Below are 25103 nucleotides of genomic sequence, written 5' to 3'. Positions count from 1 at the left end.
GAATTTCTTTCTGATTCAGTAGGCAAGTGAGGACCTGAGGATGCTGACTGTGATTTGGAGACCACATATGGAGAGCCTCAATTTGAGAGCCACCACAATAAAGCAGCCTGTAACAATGGCTTCATTTATTTTGCTGTCTAACTAATATCTAGTAGCTTCCATCTGTTAGGCTATATCAAACTTTGGTCTTTAGGCTCCCAGACTTTACAAAATGCAGGGAAAACAAAGAGACAGATACTAGAATTGTAACAAAAAGCAGTACTTGAAAATTAAATACAGGAGAATGACCTGAAACTTTAAATAATTAAGGGAAGGAAATCTAAGCAGGGATCCTAACCTCCCCTCCCTCTTGGAATGCTTAGAATAAGTGGCATCCAAACTGAACCTCAAAAGAATGACCCTGACAGATGAAATGATTGCCAGTGGAAGAAACCAAGAGAACAGGGACTCACGGGCAGGCAAATATAGTGTAGGTTTAAGGAATCATGAGTTCCCTGGAACAGAACAGCAGGAGCCTGGAGCTGGGAAGGCCGGCTGGAGACAAATCCGGAAAGTTTCTGCATGGAGGAGCCCTCTTCATCGGGGCTTGGTTGAAGGCAGACTGGGGTAGCTACATGGGGGAACTGTAGGAAGCCACAGACTAACGCACAGAAAGGAGCAGCGGGGCTGTGGACAGACCCCCTTCTAGGCACAAGGCAGAAGAAGAGATGAGGAATGGAAGAGTCATCCTGAAAGTTTTCTCAGCAGCCAGGTTTCATCTTACTCTCCTAAGCAAAGTGGTAACTCCTCCTCAAAAACTTACCTACATAACTGGCCTCCAAAAGTCCTTTTAATGGTCTTCCCAATAATGGATTACAGAGAAAAAATTGGTGTCCAGCTCACCAAAACCTGAGGGCTGCGGAAGTCTAGAAATCTGAGCCACTCCCTGAACACATTAGTTTCCATGGCAGCGTAACATCTTCGCGATACCCAGGTGTCAGGACCATCCCCTAACCCACACTTTGCGGCACCATGGGAGCAGCATCAAATTCAGAGCCAGAAAACCTAATCTGTAAAGCTAGCCTCAGACTGGTTGATCTTAACCCAGTCATCTCTTTCTTTTTATTTACAGGGTTATAGGTTCTAGGAACCTACATATTTATTTAGAATTTACTAAGTGCTAGATCTGAATAATCTTCTTTCGTTAACTAAGAAAGATGATATATATTAAAGTTAAGTGCTACAACACATTAACAATTATTATTACCTCACCATTGAAAAAAGATTCTAATTCACAAATCTGTTACAAACTTCTAAACTGAGTTTTAACTCTGGTACAGTGGTAAAATCTGCTTTGGTGTTTTTGAGGGATGTAGGGTGACACCCCACAAAGTTGTCTGAGCTTTTAAAAACTACAGTATTGGCAGGTATCCAGACCAAAAAGCCAATTTCATATATCTTCATCAAACCCCAAAATACTCTTATATGAGTCTTGCAGTCTCCCTTTCCCCTTCCCTATAAAAACCATTTGTCACCGATTATTTTCATTGTCACAATAAAAACTATTTGAAAGCTATTACTTTGAATTCAAGAACATAAAAGCAAATTTTTCTTCATGACTAACAGCTGTAAACCTAGCCATTTTCTTCCTCTAGGTTTAAGAAAGTGGGCAAGACAAACATTTAGGTAGCACAACAAATTAGACTATTTACCAAAACTTAAGAATAAATTTTGTTCAAGATTCATGGGTATAAAATCAGCTCTGTTCTTTCCCTAAGAGTTAAAAAAAAAATTCAACAAGGCAACTCTCACTTGGGAGTAATGCATTTCCATGGCTTGAGATTCTTTACTTTTAATGTCCCAAGGAAGACAAGACACTTCATAATTCTTTCTGGTATAAATTCATGGACCTGGTATAGCTAGAAAAAGCACCTTCTCCAGAAATACTATGTGCTGAATGTCAGAATCAGGCTGCAAAATAGGCAGAAAAAATTCATTTTGATGCTTTTCAACTAGATCCTGTCTTCATTACAAACTCACTGTCAGAGCCAATGCAATCAGTATTTGGGGGAGCAGGTAAGTAGTTAAGGGAACCAGGTTAGGGGAGGCATTTCACAATGGCCATCACATAATTTTTTTTTTTTTTTTTTTGGTTTTTGGCCGGGGCTAGGTTTGAACCCACCACCTCCAGCATATGGGACGGGCGCCCTACTCCTTGAGCCACAGGCGCCACCCTATTTTTTTTTTTTTTTTTTTATTGTTGGGGATTCGATGATGGTACAATAAGCCAGGTTACACTGATTGCAATTGTTAGTTAAAGTCCCTCTTGCAATCATGTCTTGCCCCCATAAAGTGTGACACACACCAAGGCCCCACCCCCCCTTTTTTTTTAGAAAATGGAATGTTAACATCTAGAAGTCTGAGAGGAGAAAGTTACCAAGTAATGTGCAGCTTGGGCTCGACATCGCCTGGGAACCTGAACCAATTATTTGCCTCTATCTTCTCATCTCTAAAATTTGACAGATGTGTTATAAAGACTAGATAAAAGGCCATATGTGAAGCTCTTAAAAGTGTCTGGTACGTGGTAAACACTCAGTAAAATCATTTTTCCCTCCAACCCCAACAAAGGGGATAAAGAGAAGCATTATGGAATAACTGGAGTGTAAGCATAGTTTTTAAAAATTGTAAGAAGAATTTCTGTAAGTGAAAAGAAAGGGGAGGGCATTTGAGGCAAATGGGAGAAGATAATAAAACTCAACTCTGGGTGTCACAGTAAAGAGCTGCAGGTCGGCCTGCCTGCCTGCCTAGAATGGAAGGTTTGACTGAAAGTAAGAGTTGGAAATAGTACATGGGGTGGGGCCATTTTTGGCAGTGTCTTTAAACGCCAAGCTAGAGTCTGGAATTTCATTTACACAATGGGCCAAGCAACTGTTTCTGAGTGGGAGAATAGCACGGTGAGTGTTCTCCTATAAGGAGTTAAGGTGGCAAAGGGCAACTGGAGGGAAGGTATCATAAACCTCTGTCACTACAAATACATTTCTCTAAACAGGTGAGGTTGAGTTTTGTTTCAGCATTCCTCTCTTATTTAAAAAAGAAAACAAAACAACAAATCCAACTTTGTAAGATATGTGAACTGACTGAGAGGAAGATGATGACTTAATTTTGCAGGTAAAAATTTGAGAAAGAGAAAAGGGGTGTGGGAATGGGTGGTTAATGTTGAAGCCATCAGAGGTTGAAGATCCTGTTTGTTAATGTCAGAAGCCTTCATGTAATATTTACCGACCCATAAATCTCTACAAACTGTTTTATCTAAATAGACCAGCCTCTTACTCTCCCTTCCCCGAGAACATCCAATCTCATTCTATGGTACCTCCTGAAATTTTGGGGATTCAGGGTGGAAACTATTTGAAATCAGAAAAACACAGAAATAATTTCCACAATATCAAAAGCACTCTCAGCCACAGATGTTAAATTAATAAATTCATATAGGAGGCATTAAAACCCAATACAGATTCAAATGAGAATTTTACCAATTTTTGGTGATTACGTGCTAAGAAAGATTATACCCAGAAGAATAAAAAAGGCAGCCTTGCAGCAATGTACAAAATTAAATCAGCAGATAAAATCTATACCTATCAAAAATATGTGATAATTGGAAAAACTACACATACTAAACAAAATACCAAACCAGGGATAGGGAATGCCGAAAGGTTTTATCAAAATTCTCTAGAGATTGTTTAAAATGCCATCAGTCCCATTTGTTCCTAAGGACACTGACAAATGTTTGCAATTCTCCGAGCTCCACCATACTTGAAAGTTAATTCACCCTTTCTCAGTTCCTCAACATGGGTGGCTCTTCTGTTACAGAAATACCAACACTAAACTGGTGCAACTTCTAAACCACAATATTTAGAAATAGGAGTTATCTGGTGTTAAATTAGGGAACAAAGGTCACCAAAAAAAAAAAAAAAAAACGCCAATCATAGCTGTGTACATTTAATTTTCACATTGTCCAGAAGGGACAGTTAAGACACTTCCTGTGTGTAAGAACCACCCTTCGTAGTGAGTAGTTTTACAGACACCCCCAACCCTTTCAGAATAACAGCCTTTTGTCATGGGTGGGCCTAGGGTGGCCTCCTCCCTATACCACCTTCTTACATTTTCTCCTGGTTCTGCACTTTTTGAGACTACAAGGCAGGAGCTGATGGACTATGGTGATGGGTTTTCTGGTTGAGGACACCCGTGGGTGTTTTCTTTCCCCTTGGTGGTTTGACACAATGAAGTGAAGAGTCTGCACTATGAGAAGAACACACCCTTAATTCTCAGACCTTGCAGTTGTGGCTCCTAATACTCACCTAGATAATGGGCACCCACACACCCCACTCCTCTATTCACTACTTGCAGGTGTCCCCCACCTTAGTTTTCAAAAATGCAAATTCTACCTTTGAAGAGCCCAAGAGGAATGAACCAGGGGCACAGAACCATCCCCTAGATGAATGGAGCTTCCTCTTAGCTAACTGCCCAAGGAATGCAGCCTAGACTAGCAAATGTTTAAAATCACGTCCTGTTCTGCCTCTTGTTTTCCAGAAAAGTGTCATTACTGTCAACTCTTTTACAAGACAAATAAACCCAAGAATGAAATATATCCTCCCCCTTCCCAGTGAAAACATTCTAGGACTGAGCTGTTTCCTTCCTCGCTCTTCCTCACAGGAACCCCGACTGTGCCCCTAAGAAGAGTTAAAATAAGAAGCACACGGCCTTTGAATACTACATTTTTTTACAGTACTAAGCCATTCCCCGCCTATTACTGATTCCAGGGGCTTCGAAACGCAAGGAGTTCTGTTTTCAGTTATGAACCTTTTTTCACGTATATATAAGCTCTGAGACACTGCTGGTCAGGGCCTGCTGGCAAGGCAGAGACAGTTAAGGCTACAGAGACTAACTCGGTGGCAGGGAAAATATACAGTACATGGCTGCACACACAGGCATATAGGATCCTCCTCTCCCTAAAAATTAAATGTTGTAAAATACTGGACTCATCCAATTATTTGAGCTCAATACAGACTACAAAAAAACCTGTAACTGATCCATCTAATCCAGCCTGTAGTGGGGGAATGACAATAACTAGCTTTCATTATAAATTACATAGCCCACTAAATTGATGGCAAGGTTCTCCCCCAAAACAATACATCAAAAAAGTTAAAACTAAGCTGCAGAATCAAAACTGTAATTTACTGAAGGCTTAGGAACAAAAAGACCACTCCCTCCTCCCCTTTCCTATTGTTCTACAGGACTGGGTGCCAAGCAGTGAGTGCACTTTACACCTTTAAGACTTCCCAGAGGTAAGAGGCTGGGGGCAGGAAGCCAGACGTGCCCCGGAATCAAATACTTGCATACTAATAGGTCTAGACAGAGCATAAACCTGCCGAGATGCAAAGTTAGCTAAAGGAAAATTTGTGTGCAGTGGCCAGGGAATACCTGACAACCAGAAGAGCCCGAGGATACTAGAGAGAGAGAGACGGACTCCAAATGGTGGCTTTTCTGGAGTACAGTGTGACCAACTGCCTCCTTTAAGTCGTGAATGGGATACCCGCAGCCAACCAGAGGCTTTGGGGCTGAGCTGAGCGGCCTCCCGTCTTCATTAGGATCATGTACCATATGGCACAAATAAAGCCTCAAGAACCCCCAGTGGCACGGCCCCGGGGCAGGCCCAGCCTTGGGGAGTGGGCTTACCTTGGAGCTGCTTGAATCTCCCTTCTAGCTGATTGTAGTTGTAAGGCACCTGCCCAGTGTACCCTGGCGACAGCGGCCCGGAGATGCTAGACGTCCTCTGCAATTCCATTATGCCCGGCGTAACGCCCGGGCGGGCTGCACCGTGTAAATCCCGCTCCGGCCCCCTCCCACCCCCATCCAACACGCAGCAGCTTCCGCGCGGCTTGGCTCCCGCCCGGGTGGAAAGGGCTGGACCTTAAGCGAGCCCCATTCCGGTCTGAAAGTCCAGCAGGGTGATCTGATAGGAAGTTGGCTGCAGGAGAGTCCACCGTAGCCCAGCGAGGAGTTACCACTCAAAGATCTAATTCCTCGTTGCTCTCCTTCCTTCTGTGGCCCTTGCCCAGACGCTCACAGTCAGTTACAGAGGAAGTAAGGAGGGAGAGAAGCTGAGAGACGCAAACCCTAGTTAAAAATTTGTTTAAAATATGGCCAATCCTAGGCGTGCCGCAGCCGCGGAGCCTGGGAGCTCGTGGGAGCAGCGCACACACCTCCTCCCCGCTGCCCGCGGCGGCCGCCGGTTTGTAATTTAATCAGGAGCCGCTCGCCGTGTGCTGGGCGGTGATGTCACCTGATTAGCATAACAGCATTGTAGAGGAAACGCAGGCTGTACCACGAGGAGGGCACGGGGGAGGCCGGCCTGCCCGAGCCCCCCACGGCCCCGAACCCACACGGCCGGTGGCCGCCCCCGCCGCCCCCGGGGTGGGCTTGGACGCGCTGCGGGCCGGACCGCCGCGGCACCTCCCCAAACAAAGCTGCTGGAATTACAAGCTTTTGTTGAGAGCCTCGTTTAACGGAAAAGTCTCCGATTACTATCACAGGAGAAGGAGAGCACGCCCGCCCGCCGCCCTCGAGAGTAAGCGGCCCCGCAGGTCGTAGTGTCTGTGGGCGCCCACGGGGCTGATGCGGGGCGCACCTGGGCGGGCGAGGCCCCGAGTGCGGGCGCCGGCCACGCGGGCCGCAGCAGGGGAGGCAGAAGAATCTTCTCAGCCCCTTATGCTGCCATCAGGGGATGTGAAGAGGGTTTTCTGGGATCACACTGGCCCTAAAATAGCAATTCGACGCGAGGAAGATTTATGGGCGCCCCATTTGCAAGGCATTGTGGGAGAAAGGTACGCGGGTAAACACCACCACGACGCCTAACCTGGCTGAGTTTACGACCCGATGGGGAGGGAGAGAAAAGAACAGAAATTACCCGCAAATCCAACTTCGATTTTGTAAAACAAAGTTTTGGGACTCCAAAATTTAAATTTCTGTTCCTTAGCTGCTTTTCCCACAAATCTCAATGTAAAAATAAACTCCTGTACGTAAAAAATACATGATCAAAATGTGTTTTTGAGAAATAATGGACTCTGGTCCTCCTATCCTCAACCCCTTTTGCTCACTAAAACAGACAACAAATTACACATTTGGCGTTTCCAGTTTGAAGCCCTGCAGCAATGCTCTCTGAAGAAGGTAATTTAATTCCTAAGGGATTTCAATCTGCCCTGAAGAGGTGGGCTCCCACCCCAGGTTCACTTCAGTCCCCGGGGCCCTTGTAATTCAAGCAACTGCATCCTGTCCACAGCTAGAGTTAAAACAAACCCAGAGCCTAGCTGACTGCTCAACTCTGAACAACCTACTCCTTCCATCCACACAACTGGGTTTTTAATACATCCACAGTTACCAGCCTTTAGCTTTCTAAAGTCAGGCTCAACTAGGATGAGAAACAACCTTTCTCATCACCCAGGATGTACTATATTTTTTAAAGCCCTCTGATTGTAGCCAGCTTACCATGTTGATGGGAGTTAGGCAGGAAGGTGGCAAAATACTGGATCTTGGAAAAATCACTTGACCACACAATTCTCAAGACTTGAGTTGCTAGTCCTGGCCAACCCTCTTAATCACCCTCTGACCCTTCTGTTCTTAGAAGAAACCCTGGATTCTTTCTAAACCTCAGCCATCAGACTGAGGAATTATTAATATCCACCTCTACAAGGTCACTGAGGGAATGATATGAAAATGCTCTAAAAATTGTCATGCTATTCAAAATTACAGGTCTATTTTTCAAAATGCACTGTTCCTTGCATCCCCTGTCCCCTGACCTCCCACATTACATCAGGACTACAAAGACAAATAGAATGGACAATTGTCTCAGTGAAAATCTTTTCAACAGGTCTCTCTTCATTATTATACTGGTAAAGCAGTAAGTCTCTTAAGTGTCCAGCTATGGCACTGAAAATGAGATTACAAAAGTGTGTTGCCAATTTATAACATTTTATTTTTCATCTTTAAACCACTTAATGAAAAAATAGTGACCACTTAGTATTTCCCTTACAGCACCCTCTGGTATGAGGAAGTACATGCAATAAACTTTCTAATTAGCCAGATTACACTTAATGTGATGAGCTGGGACTGATGTAGCCAACTCTACATTACACTACACTAGCTGGAAACCCATCCTTAAGAACCAACATGGAACAATCTAGGCAGAGTGAACACATGCAAGTATTAGAAAGATCTCGAGGCTGGGGAAGGGATAGGATGTAAGAAATGGGAATTTAAACTTGGTGTGATGGGGCCTGGGAAGAAGAGGACACATCCCTGTGGCCCTTCTGAGCAGCTCCAAGTCAGCAGTGGAGAGGAGATAAAGGCCAGAGCAACTCATTCTTTATTTCTCCAGTGTTTACTGGGCTGAATTTACAGTATTCAATGTGTGCAAGACACACTGCTGAATGTTTTGGGAGATTAAAAAATGATTAGGAGAACTGCTAGCCAAGGGAAATGTGACAAATATCAAAAAAAGTAAAATGCCAAAAGAATAAAGTAAGAACTAGCAGAAGGTAGTTTGTTCAGAGGACAGGGAGGGTCATAGCTGCCTTCTGGAGGAAGGGAAGCAGAGGGGCTAGCACTCTGACTCAACCTTAGAATACAGATAGACATCAACCGGCTGGAATGAGGCAGAAGCCTCCTCTCCCAGTGGGAGAAAGCAGCATAGTAAAAGCACAGACTGCCTGGGGAATGGCACCAGCAAGTGCTTCAGTTGGCTGGAGCATAAGGAGCTGCCAGGCTGGGAGGGAAGCCGGGAGAGGCAGGTTAGAACCAAGCCTGGGCTGGGAGGTGTTGGGGACTTTTGAGCCAGAGCAATATCAGGGTCTGGGCTGGGCTCTAGGGATGATTAACCTGGCAGCGGTAAGTTAGAATAGGAGAGGAAATGAAGGCAGCAAGGTCAGTTGGGTGATTACTGCAACTGTCCCTGTCAAAAGAACAATCAGATGAAAAGGAATGGGTTAATGTCAGAATTAATCCATAGGTCGTTGATAACTACCTGTATGTGGGAGGTTCAAAGAGTCAAAGAGAACTGGGGTGAAGGGTTGTTTAGAGCTGGCTGGGAGGTGTAGGGAAGGTTTGAATATTTCCTTCTTTATAGGTGGAATCTGAGTTACTTGGAACACCAGCAGGTGACACGTCCAGAGCAGTCAGGGATGTGGAACTAGAGCTCAAGACTGAAGTTACAGTCCTGTGCATAGGGGTGGGAGTTGAGGCATTTGTGAGGTTAAACTAGGAAGGGAGGTGAGAGACCAGAGGCTGAGCACAGAGTCCTGGGGAAGGCCTGGGTTTGGGAGGAGAGAGAAAAGCCAGGGGAAGACATCAGGGAGTTGCAGAATGAAAATCCAAGAGAAAAGAGAGAGGTTTCAAGGAGAAAAGGGGGTGGACGGCATAACTGCTGCAAAAAAAGAACAAGTAGTAAGAGTCAGAGAAAAGGAAATCCAGTGTGTGAATGAAGAGGTCAAAGGGTTAATAAAAGCAAAAGCCAGGTTATAAGAGGTTAGCAGATGAGAAGGGGGAGAAGGAGGACAAGGAAGAGGTGGTGAAGATAAGACTAGTGAATGAGGGTTATAAGGATTGGAGGAAGAGATCCTCAGGGCCCAACAAGCATGTCCTCTGTGCACAGGTGGGGGAAACGCCAATGGGAAAATGGCTCAATGGTAAGGGTGGAATAGTCAGCCCTCGCCAAGAGGAGGCAAGGAGAAAGGATAGAGACGTTCTCAGGAGGAAAAAAGGAATTTAAAGGAATTCCCCAGCTTTATCTTAATAAACCAAAAGGCCAGGAGTCCTACCACAGTTTTATTTAAACAGATCTAGGAAGAAAAATCTCAAAGGCACCTATGGCAAAAAACATGTGGCATGTGAACAGGAACATTAGGAGAGTGAAGGATGTTTCTGAATGCTTAACTAACAGTCAACCAAGCTTCCTAAAGAAACAGACCCTGCAATTTTAACCCATCCCCTTAACCTTTTCTAATCTAAATAACTCCTGTCCCTCACCCAGGCCAGGAACATTAATACATGTGGCCAACTCCTATACACAGCTGTGCCTGGCTCCAAGCTGCACCAAGATTACAAGGCTATGACCGACTGGCAAAGCGGCCAAGGGACTGAAGCAACTGAGGCCTGAATCACCTGCAGCTGCTGTTCTTGTGATGTCAGGAAGGTGCAGCCAGGTCCATCTGGCTGTCTGTGGATAGAATGAGTTATAAGTGCTGTGTGTGGTCTGGCAGAAAGACTCAAGTCCAGAGTAAGGTACCCAGGCTTGCCCTAACTTAGGAGCGCCACCAAGAAACTATATAATCTTGTTAGCCAGCACGATTCTAGTCTCCCTTGGGCCTCAAATCTTCATCTATAAATCAAATAGGTTGGATTTTATGATCATAAAAATTCCTTCTAGTTCTAAATGTTATTTATTAGTGATTTTGGTCCCCCTGCCTTAGGTTGTAACTATAAATGTAATCCAAATTATCAGCAATCTCTACATGAACTGAATGGGCCTAATAACCATATCATCATCACATTTTATAGTTTACAAAATGCTTTCACATTCATTTTCTCAAGTGACTAATCCTGGGAGGTAGGTACTGTCTCCATTTTGCAACCAAGGCAACTGGGGTTCAGAGAGAAATAGCACCTTGCCCAAGTGGCCCCAGCTGGTGAGCGGCACAGCCAACATGTGGGCCCCCGACCCGCAAAGTCCAATGTACTTCCACCTCTCCATCTGCTATTTCTCCAATGTGCTCCAAGTATATGCAGCTTACCAAGGAATTCTAAGCTTTTCAGAAAAATCATAAAACTTGATAGGTGGTATCAAGAAAAACCTAAAACTCAAGCAAGCCTTCACATGAACCTCTACAACATTTAATTTAGTCTGGGTCAGGATTAGGCATAGCCTCTGCTAGTTCACACAGAACTTGCTAATTGGAGGGTTCTGTTGCTATGAATGGGTTTTGTTAGGTCTTGTCTGGTTTTGCTTCTCTTCCCATACTTGGTGGACCTCTACGCTAAGATTCTGTCTGATTCTGCATGTGGCATAGAAATGGGAATATTAAGAGTATGAGATTAAGCCTTCATTTATTATCAGAGGTTTTTATGTAGTCTTGAGAGAAAAAAAAGGTAAGTGTTTTCCTAGCATTACAACAAGCTCGAAAGGGTAAACTCTGGATGTGTATTTCCTGAATATCCAATACCAGCAAGACTCGGGAGAGGATGGCCAGAGCACTAAAATGTGATGGGATTTGTACATCTCCAACCCCAGGACTTAAAAAACCAACTCCAGAGCTGGGAAAGAAGTGATGGGACAGGGAGGACCAGAAAACAACAAGGTTTCACAAATAATGTTGCTGAATTCTCTGTCGCTTTCCCCTGCCATTTCCAGATGTGCCTTTCTGTGTCACCATGAAATTCCTTGACAGCTGGATGCCCACAGCCAATTTCTCCTGAGCTCTTCTTTTTAAGAAAGCAAAATAATACTGCTAAAATAACCTCTTTCATTAGTGTGGCCAGATAGCGAAGCGGGCTCCAAGTCATGCCACCGAGCTGGCCTCTGCAGGGCCTGAGCTTCTATCATCCCTCCGTCTCATCTCTGGTTCTCTTTCTATCTTGCCTCTTTGGGCCACCTACTCTCTTCTTTAGGCGTCTCTTGCCTACCTCTCCCACTCCTGACTCCTTAATTGAGATCATGCTTCTTCTCTCTACACTGTATAATGCCCAACAAACCTCCTGTGCCTCAACTACCTAGGTCACCACCTTCTTTTCTCCTCAAAGCCTGCTTCTGTTAAAAATCCCTTCCTCAACGGAAATTTCCCCACTTACAAGAAAACTCAGTCAACCAACCAAGTATACCACCATGAAATGCAGCCAAAACCAGCAAACAAGAAGAAATAATATGAATCCTCTTTCTCCCCACAAAAGAACAATTTTCAAAAAGTCCCACTAGCATAACACATTTGACACTAGCATTTCCACACCAGTGCCTCCTGTCCAACACCCCTCTACAATGGCTCTTTTCTCCCTGATGGCACCTCGCACTTAAGGCTCATAGCCTGGGCAGCTGGAAGCAGTCGGTGGCTATCTCCTCTCCCAACCCACACAACACCTGCAAAACGAGGGTGAGACTGCCCCTCCATTTATTCTTAGAGCACAGCCCATTCAGTGTTTGATTCAGGGCTTGGACACGCAAAGCTAGAAGAGAAAAGATGGTTAAAAGCAGAGTGGTTAGCTCTACCACTTTGGAACTCTTCGATTCTCTATGCTTGAGGAATTGGCAAAATAATGGGACCAACCTCATAGAAGTGTTCTATAAATTGAGATAAATGTCTACAAAAGTCTTAGCACAACCCTAGCAGTTATGATTACTAGTCTTTAAATTCCTCATAGGAAGGGCCCGCATGGTGGCTCATGCCAGACTAGCCTGAGCAAGAGTGAGACTCCGTCTCTACTAAAAATAGAAAAACTAGCTGGGTGTTGTGGCAGCCACCGACAGTCCCACTACTGGGAGGCTGGGGCAGGCAAGAGGATCACTCGAGCCCAAGACTCTGAGGTTGCTGTGAGCTATGATGCCATGGCACTCTACTCAGGGCAACAAAGTGAGACTCTATCTTCCAAAAACTGTTTTTCTCATAGAAGAAATTTCAAAAATTAATTCTATCCCACCTTCCTTCATCTCTTGCTTCACCAAGGAAGCACCAGCTTGATGCTGCTGCAGGTTTCACATGGAATCACTGACCTCAGGCTGGGAACCAGAGTGGTCACCCACCTTTGGATTTTTGGACAAAGAAATTTCTGAGTGCAAAGACTAGTTCTTCATCTGGGAAGTACTCACATATCTCATTCCTTTTTCTTTTCTTTCTTTTTTTTTTTTTTTGTAGAGACAGAGTCTCACTTTACTGCCCTCGGTAGAGTGCCGTGGCGTCACACGGCTCACCTCCAGCTCTTGGGCTTACGCGATTCTCTTGCCTCAGCCTCCCGAGCAGCTGGGACTACAGGCGCCCGCCACAACGCCCGGCTATTTTTTTTGTTGTTGTTGTTGCAGTTTGGCCGGGGCTGGGTTTGAACCCACCACCCTCGGCATATGGGGCCGGCGCCCTACTCACTGAGCCACAGGCGCCGCCCTCATTCCTTTTTCTTTAACTCACTCTATTATGCACTCCAATGGCATACTCAAATCATATTACATAGCTAGAAAGCAGAAACGCCTGAGACAGCAGGAACACAATCCCCACTATGAAACGAGCTGTGAAGGCCTTTATGCTTAAAAAGACCAATGTTTCTTCAAGGTGAGGCTGTCAGATTTGATACTTCAAGACTTAGAATAATGAGAAGAAACTGAAGGGAATACCAAAGGTATGTTTGGGAGAGGATGGCCAGAGCACTAAAATGTGATGGGATTTGTACATATCCAAACCCGGGACTTAAACAACATCCACAGTGGTTACCACCTCTGTTCTTTGAAGGATACGGGTTGCTGTCTCTCTTTTTCATCACCCCCCTCTCCATCATCTACTTATATGGTTAAAACTGAAACACCAAGGCAAAACTAATTTCCATTCATATCCTTTTCCTGCTCCTTGGTAAACTGGTCATATCAAAACTAAATATAAAGTACCTGACATCACTGCCAGGAAGGAGAAAATGGCAAGTTATACTCCTAAACAAGCACCCAAGGTTCTGGGGAAGGAATGTGGTTTATTAAATCTTCTACCCCAGCCAAACCTCGTCCGTGTATTTTTATCAGATCTGTTATCTGCACAGGCAAAGCTTCCCTGTACAGGCAAAAGAATGCTCCAGTTCAGACCTCCCCCCACCCACCCCATGGCATACAGGTGTTGCCATGGCTGTGAAAGTTAACAGCAGCCAGAGCTGCGACTTGGCTCCTCTGCCACAAATAGAGTGGTTTACAAGGAAAAAAATATCCGAGGAATGTAACTGGGGCCAGGCCCGCTCTTGCCCAGAGTTCTTGGCTCTGCTGGCCACCACTAACTTAAGGGAAAAGCTGACATACACAGGTGGTCAGAGCCATTGGGCCAGAGTCCTACAAGGGCACAGCTGGGCACCAGGGGAAGACACTGTTTTCTGGGGAGCACAGTTTATGGGTAAGAAGGAAAACAAATCTATTTTTTTTGTGAAAATAGGCCTTTGGACGCTGCACTCGGGTATTCACGCCTGTTTCCTTTTCCAGGAGCTGTAATGAGAGAATGTGCCAAGAGCAGGTAAGGCAGGCACGTGGAGAGGGAAGGAGAAAGAGTGAGGAGGAAAGGAAGGGAGGCTGTGTAGGAGGGCGCAAACCTCATTGTCAAGAGATAGGCCTACACCTCCTCGTGTGCAGAGAACCGAAGTCAACCCATCCCCACGATCTCAGGGGCACAGGCCATCAGAGGGACCCACAGGTTGTGAGAAGTGATTTCTTCTCTGCAGGGACTTTCAACCTAGTTGAGGAAACAGGACACACGGACACACACGCAGGTATACACAAACACACACTAGCAGCATAGAAGGGATGTCAGGTTAGTGATCATTACAATAAGTAGACACCAACTGAACTTTAGTTGGCTGAGAAGAAGAGCGGGGCAGGGTTCCTTCCACAAAAACGCTCTCTGCTCCCCTCCCGCCTTATCTGTGCAATTTTAATGTTCCTTCTAACCAAATCCCTGCCAAGGTGTACCATTCTAACTTGACAGCATAGGTATTGTATCTATTAATTGGGGGTGAGGGTGTTGTTCCCTGCTCTTTGAAAAACAGGTCCCGATTACCCAGTTGCAGGGATGTGGAACAATGTGTGCAGTCCTGGCATGTTAAAAAGTGAAATACTTTGAGGGTGCAGTCATTTCTTCCTCCTCAGCACCTGAGCTTCTGCCGATCTCTCAGAGAGATAGCACAGCGTCCTTCCCACAAGACTTTGCTAGGGCAGCCACTCACTGGGCACAGGCTCTGAATAATTCATGGGCAGCCCAGTCACTCAGGAGTGCCAAAGCCTGCCAGCTGCCTATCAAGTGGGAGCCAGGCTCCAGGTGAATGGTAAAACAATTGAATACCATCAGCTACCTCTGAGACCTTCTTTACAGCAATATAAGCTCCTTCCCTCTTTTCTTTTTCTCCCCAGCAATTTCCTGCTGGATCAAAGGACAACTGACTTTTACTCTAAGAAGGATGGGTCCTCGGTTACGTGAATGGCGTGAGGAGATAGCAATATCCTCAAACAAATGCATGGTCAGGATGTCATTCCCACTCTCAAGACACTGAGAAGGCTGGGTAAAGCCCCAGACACAGAGTCTGATACAAGGTAGATGCTCAGTAAATGTCAGACCTGTCCCCTCCTCCTACTTGTCCCTCTGCTCCAGCCAAACTGATCGTTCCCCCAGCACCTCTCTGGGGCTTCCCTGCCTCTGCTCTTGACACTTCCCTCACCTCTCTGTCTAAAGTCCACGCAGCCTCAAGCCCAGCTGAAAACCTTCATTCCTCCAGGAAGGCTTTCCACATAACTCCAACTGAGATGATCGCTCCTCAGAAACTCTACACCAGCACCGTCAGCCTCCTGCATCTGGCATGTATCACCCTGTACTGGAGTATTGCTTACCTCTACTTATGCACCAGTCTTATCTACTTCATTAAAATCATAGAAACTACACCAGTTATAGACTCAGTAAAAAACAGACTCAGTTCTCAGCTTTGGACACTGACTGGCTATACAGCCAGGAGCTGGTCCCTTAGATTTCTCCGATGCTCTCCTTAAAAGCCAAGGGATCTGAAACTGAAAACCTCTAAGGTTCTCTGGATAGAATGCTTTTGGAAATGTATCATGAACTGTTCTAGGGCAGACACAAGTCTTACACAATCTTCATCCCAGTATCCTCTGAGGAACAGTTGTTCAGAATGATTTAGCCATTTCAGAAGGCTGAACATTAGTGAAAGCAAAGGTTCTGAGGGAGAGCTGGCACCATGTGGTGAACCATAGAGCCTCCCTATTCCACGTTATGGGACACCCCCCTCCCCATCCATACTTTAATCTTTCACAAGTAGAAGATAACAGCTAAAGGTCCTGACAAGTGTCAGAAGCTCCCTTTCAAATTTCACCTATCTAAAGCCAACCATCTCCTTCATAGAAATGAGGCACAGAGCCCTGCGTCCAGAGATTAGACACCACAGATTAGAGGGGCGCCTTTTCAATCCCTGCTACCTCTTTAATTTCTAGAGAAAACCTGAAGGTACAGGGATCTGAGGACAAAGGAAGTGACATGTAGTTCTCATGCCTCTCTCAGTGAAGCAGGCCCAGGGCTCAGAATCAGAGGAAGCTAATCCTAATCCCTCTTCCACCTGTCTTCCAGAATCTGACACCAAGATGGAGCCAAGAGGCTTGTACCAAGTGGTAGATGACCAATGTCCTTCCATATTCTCTGATATCCAACTTGTACCAGCTCAGAAAGAATGAGAGCCCAGACTGTGGTACTGGCAGTTTCCATCTCATCCTCCCAGCCCAGAACAGAACCAAACACAGTCAGCTCCAAAATACTTCCGTTTTTTTAAAGACCCGTTCTCTCAGTTTTATATCTTCACCTTGCCTTCATTGTTCTTACGATGTCCTGAGGGAACAGCCCAGTCTGGGGGCATTTTTAAAAAATACTTGACAAGTATATTCATTCATTACAACTAGAATTTTAATGACAGTAAAGAATGGAGTGGAGCTGTGGCTCACATCTGTAATATTAGCGTTTGGGAGGCCAAGGCAGCTGGATTGCCAGAGCTCACAGGTTTGAGACCAGCCTGAGCCAGAGTAAGACCCTCTCTAAAAAAAATAGCCAGACAGTGGGACAGGCACCTGTAGTCCCAGCTACTTGGAAGGCTGAGGCAAAAGGATCACTTGAACCTGAAAGTTTGAGGTTACTGTGAGCTATGATGCCACGGCACTCTACCCAGGGTGACTGAGTGAGACACTGTCTCAAAAAAAAAAAAAAAAAGGAATAAAATGAGAGAAGAGAAGAACCAAGCTCTTTTCTAATACTTGTACCTGCCAAGCTTACCTCTGACCATCTCTCCACTCGTCTCTTTTCATGACCATTTTTTATCACTCTTTTAATTACCATCTACCAAAAAAAGCATGATTTGAGACCATGATGGTATGCCTTTTTTCTACTACACCTTATTTTAATAACATTATAAAACTTTCAGTAAAGGATATGGAGAAACTGGAACCCTTGTGCACTCTTGGTAAGAACATAAATGGTATGGTCACTATGGAAAACAATATGGAACTTCCATAAAACATTAAAAATAGAACTCCCATATGGTCCAGAAATCTCACTTCTGGGTATATGACCAAAAGAATTGAAAGTTGTGAGATATTTCCACTCTCACGTTTATTTGTTCATGGCAGAATTATTCACAATAGCCAAGAGGTGGAAGCAACCAACCCCACATTAACGGATGAATGGAAAAACAAAATGCAGTAGACCTTCAAAGCACTCCCCTTGGCCATCTGGTGACCTCAGTGACATTCAGCAATGAGGTAATGTAGAACTTCTAGGATGAGTTTGTGAACTTAACTGTCCAACATTGTATGCATACAATGGAATATTATTCAGCCTTTACAAAGAAGGAAATCCTGTCACATGTTACAACATGGATGAACCTTGAGGAATACGGTAAGCCACTTGGGAAAAGATAAATAACTGTGTAATTCCTCTTATGGAAGTATCTAGAGTAATCAAGCTCATTGACACAAAAAAATAGAATGGTGGTTGCCAGGATCTGGTAAGGGAAGTGGAAATGGGAAGTTACTGTTTAATGGGTATAGAGTTCCAGTTTTTTCAAAATGAAAAAGTTCTAGAGCACCCAAAATGAACATACTTAATAGTACTGAACTTAACATGGTAAGACAGTAAAATCTGTGTTATACTTTTTTTACCATAATAAAAAATATTTTTTTATAAAAACAGCTCAGTAAACACTCAGGAAGAATGGGCTATCAGGAGGGGAAGTAATAACAGATCTAAAGCCACACAATCCCTATCCAAGAAGGTATAGCTCGAATAAAACATTCTCAAACGCTGTCGACCAAACACCCTGATCCCTGTGAGTGCTATCTTCTGCCCTCAAGAAAAAAGATCTTAACTGGGAATCTTGCCAACTCTCATTTTCACAACAAAAGGCCTCATAAATTAGTTACTGACTCCAAATTGCCTCTAAGCCTCCATTTGTGTGCCGTGCTCTCGACTTTATCATGGAGTTTATCCACTTCCCAGACTCACCACTAGCGACAGACTTTATCATCTTATCATCTCTACAAACCCCACCTTCATGAAATTACTCAAAACCTTTTCCTGTCAGCATCTTTGAGATTGAGTCACAAAAACATACAGGTAATCAATTGGTAGTTTAGAAACAGGCTGTCGTGACATATATTTAAGTTGGCATGTGTACATTTGCACAATTTGGGGGGCTGTGTGGGTGTGTGGGTACACACATGAGATTTCCTGCATGTACACAGGCTCTGCCTTGGCAAACATTAGAAAAGTGTTCTTACTCTGAAGATTTTGTGATACCCTCATCATCAAGTATTCTGAAATACTTAGGCCTGCCCACCGAGCTAAAGAATACGGGTACCCTGTCTGTGCGGGCACTTCTGTGGTTCGCTGTTCAAGATAATTTAGTTTAATAAGAGGTCATGAAGCAACGGACCAAGGTTCTCGGTGATCAAAACCCTGTCCTGGTAGTTGGCTTATTAAAGATTATGGAAGGGCTAATGGCAAAAATCATTATACAGAAAAGAGGACTATAATTTGAAGTGATTATAATCAAAGTTACAGTACTTGTTAATGACACTCCACAAAAGAACCTGTATTTCTGACTCATCAAACATAAAACATTAACACAAAATTAACATGAGACTAGGTCTTGAGTCAGAGTCTCCGGGCATTTATTATTTCCTGGGGAAGGACAAAGGTTGCTATCATCCCTATACCGATACATAGTCCACATCTCACTGTGTACACAGAAACCACCGGGAAAAGGGGCCAACACTCACCCTGGCAACAGGAGGACAACAGTGTGCTATCTCCCTAGGAGCATGCAAACAATCTTAGAGGGCTAAGAGCCCTCAGAACCCAACCAGCCCACCCTTGCACTTTCAGATAAGGAAACTGAGATTGAGAGAGGCTGGATGATTTCTTTAAAGTTGCAGCCAGGAAGCCCAGTATTGACAGTAAAAGTATTGACGCTCTCGCTACCCTCATCTGAATCCACTTTTATAAATGCCATAAAAGTTTTGTTACTTAACAAAAGTTCTCCCTAGATTTTAATGCCCACCTTCCAGCTTTTTCCTAACTGTAGAATAGCAATGGACTTGTAGGCATGTTAAAGAAAACTCTCAGCTAGTATCGGTCACTCAGTGGGGTTTCAGGTACCTTTGTTTATTTAACTTCATCCCTTCTTAAATAAAAGCATACCCCTTTTTAAAAATTTTGTTCAAGTTTGTTTGTATAGCCAACCAAAAATAATACCTAGGATATATTTTATATCTACATTATATATTTTTTTCTTTTTTTGAGACATTCTTGCTCTGTCACCCGTGCTAGAGTGCCATGGCCTCAGCCTAGCTCACAAAACCTCAAGCTCCTGGGCTCAAGCCATCTTCCTGTCTCAGCCTACTGAGTAGCTGGGACTACAGGCATGTACCACCACACCTAGCTAATTTTTTTTTTTTTCATATTTTTAGTAGAGATGGGGTCTCACTTTGCTCAGGCTGGTCTCAAACTCCTGACCTCAAAAGATACTCCTGCCTTAGCCTCCCAGAGTGCTAGGATTACAGCTGTAAAGCACTTCTCCCAGCCTTGTCTTATCTTTTTAGTATTACTAGTTAGCACAAATAAATGTTTGCCTATTTTTTTCTTTTTTTGAGACAGGGTCTTCCTCTGTCTCTGAGGCTAGGGTACAGTGGTGTCATCATAGCTCACTGCAACCTCTAACCCCTGGCCTTGAGCAATCACCCTGCCTCAGCCTCCCAGAGTGCGAGGACTACAGGCTTCAGCTACCATGCCCAGCCTGACTTTTATTTAGTAGCTTATTTAAGGCCTCTGTTTTAAAACTGGTTACGCTTCTCTTGTACTTGACAGTCAGAAACACAAAGAAATGACCTTGTAAGAAAATCTGATAATCATCTCTCAGCCTTCCTGTGAACTATAGGTAATACCTGGCTCTCTTGGAAAATGCTTTAATAAGCTCAATCACCACTGATGTCACAAATGAGATACTCAGGTATCTCAAAGACTTACTCATAACTCTCTAATATGGAGTAATTGTAGGGAGAGGTACAAAATCCCTCCTCATGAATTAAAGGTATTCAGGGCCCTATAAATATTTATCTGAAGTAGAGCAATTTCCATGAGAGTTGGAAATGGCAGGTCAAAGATAAGTATCAGAGCCTTTAAATTACTACCCTGCTTAGGAGGCTGAGGCATGAGAATCGCCTAAGCCCCGGAGTTGGAGGTTGCGATGAGCTGTGACGCTACGGCACTCTACTGAGGGCGACAAAGTAAGAGACTGTCTCTAAAAATAAATAAATAAATAAATAAATTACTACCCTGGAACCCAGAAGCCTCTGATTTATATCACCACTAAAGTATGCTAGGGCAAACAATACAAAACGTCTCAGACCGAAACTTGTAAAATGGGGGATAATGTCCCCTACCAAAGACTGTTATTAATATTACAGTAATATTCTATAATGCTCTCCAAGATGAAAGTGATACACAAATTTTAAGTATTATAAATAATCCTCCTGGAAATCTAGTAATATTTCTTCTTTATTATCCCCTGATACCAAACCACAGCTGTTTCAACAAAGAGAAACAGAGCACTATGGCTAAATGACTCCACGGAGGACCAGCTCTCCTCCAGTAAGAGCCTGTTTGACTTGGATTTTCTACACTGAGTACGTCCCTCTCCTTCCAAGGAACAAGCGTCTCCCAGTCCCATCTCAGTTTCACTCTCTTCCTCCAACCTCATTGTTTTCGTTTTTTGAGGGGGGACGGTGTCAATTTATCAAAAGTTTTAAAATATTTTTATTGAATTTAAATCATCCTCTCAACAAATGTTTAGGATTGATTATGCAAGATCATTTTAATCTGCACTTAATGAATATCTAAAACAGAGAAGTGCAGCAAGGAAAGAGACAAATGTAAAGACTATAGTCATTTTTCAAATTTAAAAAATAAAGTCTTTCTTAGTGCTTTTTCTTCCTCCTAGAAGAAGGACCAAAAGTTACAAATGTCCTCTAAACATCATGGCAAACAAAGTCACAGGTCACCAGTGTCTTTAGGCCGTCAGACCATATACCCTTTGAATGTTTTTGCTTTTCTACCTTGACTTTTCCAAATCTTCCCACCTTGCATTTATGTAGTAGTTCTCAATAGGGAAGACTTCCTTACAGGGAGGAGAGAGGATTTCTTTTTCTTTTTTTTTTTTTTTTAAAGAGAGGATTTATTTTCATAATGAAGGGTTATAATTAACACCTCATGCATGCCTACTGTGTGCAGACATTCCACATTATTTTAAACTCTTAACAACTCTTACAACTGTTACTCTCATCCTATAGGAGTAACTTGACCATTGTCTCATAGCTAGTAAGTGGCAGAGCAGAGACCTAAGGTAGGCTCTGAAGCCATTCTTCTTTTTTCAGCATTAGCCCTGAGATGGATAGTCCCTGATGCCTGAATCCAAACCCAGGAACTCCCAGGTACTCTGGTCCTACGAGGACCTCCAACGTGCAAAGGCAGACGGAAAAAGAGCCTCAGGCCTATATACTTTCTGAAGGCTGGATAGAATACAGACAAACATGAGCTAAGGAAAATGTGAATAGTCTAAAAGTTACAGTCTGTGACAGATAGAGAGACAAAAAAAAATCTAAACAATAGCCAACAGTCTGCTTTGCAAATTTGTGACCAAAATACCTCACACAACACCCATCTGTCCCAGGCACCCAACTTCCAGAGACTTCACGTAACCAAAATCAGACTTCTTTCTCTCCTCCTCCCTTTCCCATCCCCTTGGAAAGCAAGTCCTAGGGCTTCTAATTCCACAGTTTAAGTCCTTGCCTTCTCAAGTTCTTAGCCAGCACCCCAGTTTCAAAGCCTTGTCTCTTCCCCGGAACAGTACACAAGTCTCCTACACGGCTTACCCAACCTCCCTCCTCTCTAAGCTTCCTCCACTATCACCGGATGGATCCTCCAGACACAAAAGGGGGGTAGAGTCCTGCCATTCCTCAAAATGTACATGTGGTACTCAGGTGAAGTGATCAGGGGCCTGAGGACCCTGGGGGTGGAAATCTAGGGGAAGGGCCCTCTGCTTCACCTAGAGCAGGTTCAAGTGTGCACTTTTACATATTGAGTTAACAAATAGTTTTCCTGAGCTAAATGTTGGAAACCACTGGCCTACAGAATAAAGGTTGAATTCCTCAGCATGGCATTCAAGGCCCTCCTTGTCTACTCCTACCGTCCTCCCTTGAGCTCCTGTGGTCCTTCATGGCTCCCTAAGAGAGCCGGGCATGTTTGTGCCATCCGTGGCACAGCCTGGTTGGCCGAAACCTGATTCTGTCTGCTGACATTGCCTTTCCTTTGTGAGAGCTAAAAGTCTTTTTTGCTGACCACAGACTTGTTTTCACTTAATCACCTATATCTATATTTCTAACACTAATTCCAGTGCCTGGCACACACTAGATGCTCAATAAATATTTTTACTCATTCATTCACTAATAAATGAAAACAAACCAATAAGCTCTAATAAACATAATTCACAAAGCAGAGATCACTTAGGTGTACTTCGAAATGTGACAAGCTCCCACAGGGTATTCCAACGCCACCAGTAATAAAATCTAATTAATGGATAACTAGCATTTTAAAGTGTAGAAGAGAATAGAAAATACTAGAGCATCTCATATAGGACAAGTTAAACATTACTTTGTGAAACTTAAAGATGTGTATGTTTGGATACATATAGTTACACATGTATGGTTGCCATGTAAAATACATTTCTTACTGATATTATGATTGAAAATTACTTCTTACAAAATCACAAGTCACAAAAACAAAATAAAAAAAAAATCACGAGTCAGTTATAGGTTCAACTGTCCTCTATTTAGTTAAAACAAACATAGAAACGTCAGCCTCCATCATAAAATTCAGTTCAGATGGTAACTGTATTGGGTGTGCCAATTAAAATGGCTCCCTAAATGTGAGAGTTAAAAAAAAAAAAAAAACACACGCGGGTATGCCTGAAGATGACAGCTGATTAAACGTTCAAAGAAAGCTGCATAAGCACACCTGTTAATTCAGCGTCAGGGGTTTTAGGTTTCCCGTCAGTATCAAGTGCATCCTTCAGACTTGCCTCCCCTCCATCCTGTATTTCTCATGGCAGTCTTGAATACCTCTGCATTATTTACAAGCATCCATACTAACACTGGCTTTCCTTCAAATGCTTGGAGATAATGAGTACAATCCCATGAAGGGTGCATTTAGGGGCCCAGGACAGAAACTGGGTGAGTAACCAGTTCTGGGTACATAACTGTGTTCAGTTGGGTTTTCAGAGATGGGTTTTCATTCTTTCTCAGTAGAGACATAAAAAGGGCTAGTAAATATGGTCCATAAACCCATTTCTCCAAAATCAGTACCAGAAACAGCTTCAGGATTGTCAACCCATGGAACTGTCAAACATTATGTCCCTAGCTAGAGAAAAAAGGTAAAAACTGACCACAGCACTAATCAGGCTAAATAACACACTGCCATGGATTTAGAAAGTTACTACATTGTTTTTGCTGTTGTTTAACCACAGGGGGAAAAAGGCTTAAATTATACATCAGTTAAAAAACAACACTCCAGCTGCTTAGCGCTTGTACTTCAGTCTGAGGGCAGATGAATGGCTTTTACCTGTTGCATTAAATCAGGCATTCGATGTGTAAAATACTACAATGATAACATTCCATTCTCTGTCATGCTTGGTCACTATATTCACCAAATACCTTGAATGTCCTTATCACAACACAGTATTCCAAGAGGAAAATTGTGGCCAGCATTTGGAAAAACTTCTCAAGTTCCAATTGCTGGCACCCACTTGAAGCTAAGGATGGTACAGGAAAAAAAACACAGGCAAACTGCAGGCCATCCTAAGGGTGAGGTTTTCTTTAGAGGTGGCTTCCACTGAGTACCTTTGATACCAAGGCAACATGGAAGGTAAAGAGAGGCAAAAGTGGAAGAGGCCAAGAAACATCACAGGAACCAGAAGACAGGAACAGACAACTTCAATCTTTAGCCTTAGCTCTTCTGACCAAAAAGTGTAAAACCCTACAGTGTCAGGCTCTTGTAGCACAAAAGGAGGCCGGTGAAGGACTCTGACCCATGGTGTAACGGGCTTGTACTGAGCTACAAAACAATGCCTCCAAATTCCACAAGCACCTCTACTAAGTTAACATTACAGTAGGTAGATCAGATACCTTAAGAATGAAAATCTAAGACAAACACTCTTTGGTGGGAGAAGATCTAAACTCCAGGATTCTAAGAATCAACTGGTCTCACTTCTGCTTATTACTAGAGGGGGGAAAATGGTTATTTATCTTAGTTCAGGCTGCTAAAACAAAGTACTACAGACTGGGTCTCTTCAACAACAACCATTTATTTCTCACAGTTCTGGAGGTTGAAAGTAGGGGTGCCAGCCTCATCAGGTTCTTGGTGAAGGTTCTCTTCTTGGGTTACAGACAGCCATCCTGTTGAGTTTCTACATGGTAAAGAGATCATCTCTCCTGTTTTCTAAGGGAAATAATCCCACTTATAAGGGTTCCACCCTCAGCTAATTTCACCCTAATTAGCTACCCAAAGGCCCTTACCTTCTAACACTATCACAGCGTGGGTTAGGATTTCACATCAGTTGGTGGGAAACACAAACATGCAGTCAATAATAGTATTTTTAACAATACACATTTAAAAAACTCAAAAGGTGTGCATCAAAATTTTAAAAGGAATTATCCTTGAAAACTGGATGGGAAAGGGCTTAGGGAAGGAGAA

The 25103-nt window shown here is 43.6% G+C and overlaps 1 protein-coding gene across 4 annotated transcripts in view; it reads right to left on the bottom strand.

The window, feature by feature from the left end:
• The window catches only part of SPTBN1 (spectrin beta, non-erythrocytic 1), a 238708-nt gene that overhangs the window by 106373 nt on the left and 107232 nt on the right, over positions 1-25103 (bottom strand). For 2 of the 4 annotated variants that reach the window (XM_053588957.1, XM_053588958.1), the window contains exon 1: positions 5713-6252. The exons of the other annotated variants lie outside the window; for them this stretch is intronic. In XM_053588957.1, the coding sequence (XP_053444932.1) occupies positions 5713-5821 (109 nt within the window). In that variant the 5' untranslated portion in view covers positions 5822-6252. Of the gene's footprint in view, positions 1-5712; positions 6253-25103 lie in introns of those variants that run through there. 4 annotated transcript variants of the gene reach the window in all.

Source organism: Nycticebus coucang, chromosome 4 (assembly GCF_027406575.1).
Source record: "Nycticebus coucang isolate mNycCou1 chromosome 4, mNycCou1.pri, whole genome shotgun sequence".
Classification (NCBI taxonomy): domain Eukaryota; kingdom Metazoa; phylum Chordata; class Mammalia; order Primates; family Lorisidae; genus Nycticebus; species Nycticebus coucang.
This window is presented reverse-complemented; position numbering and strand designations above follow the sequence as displayed.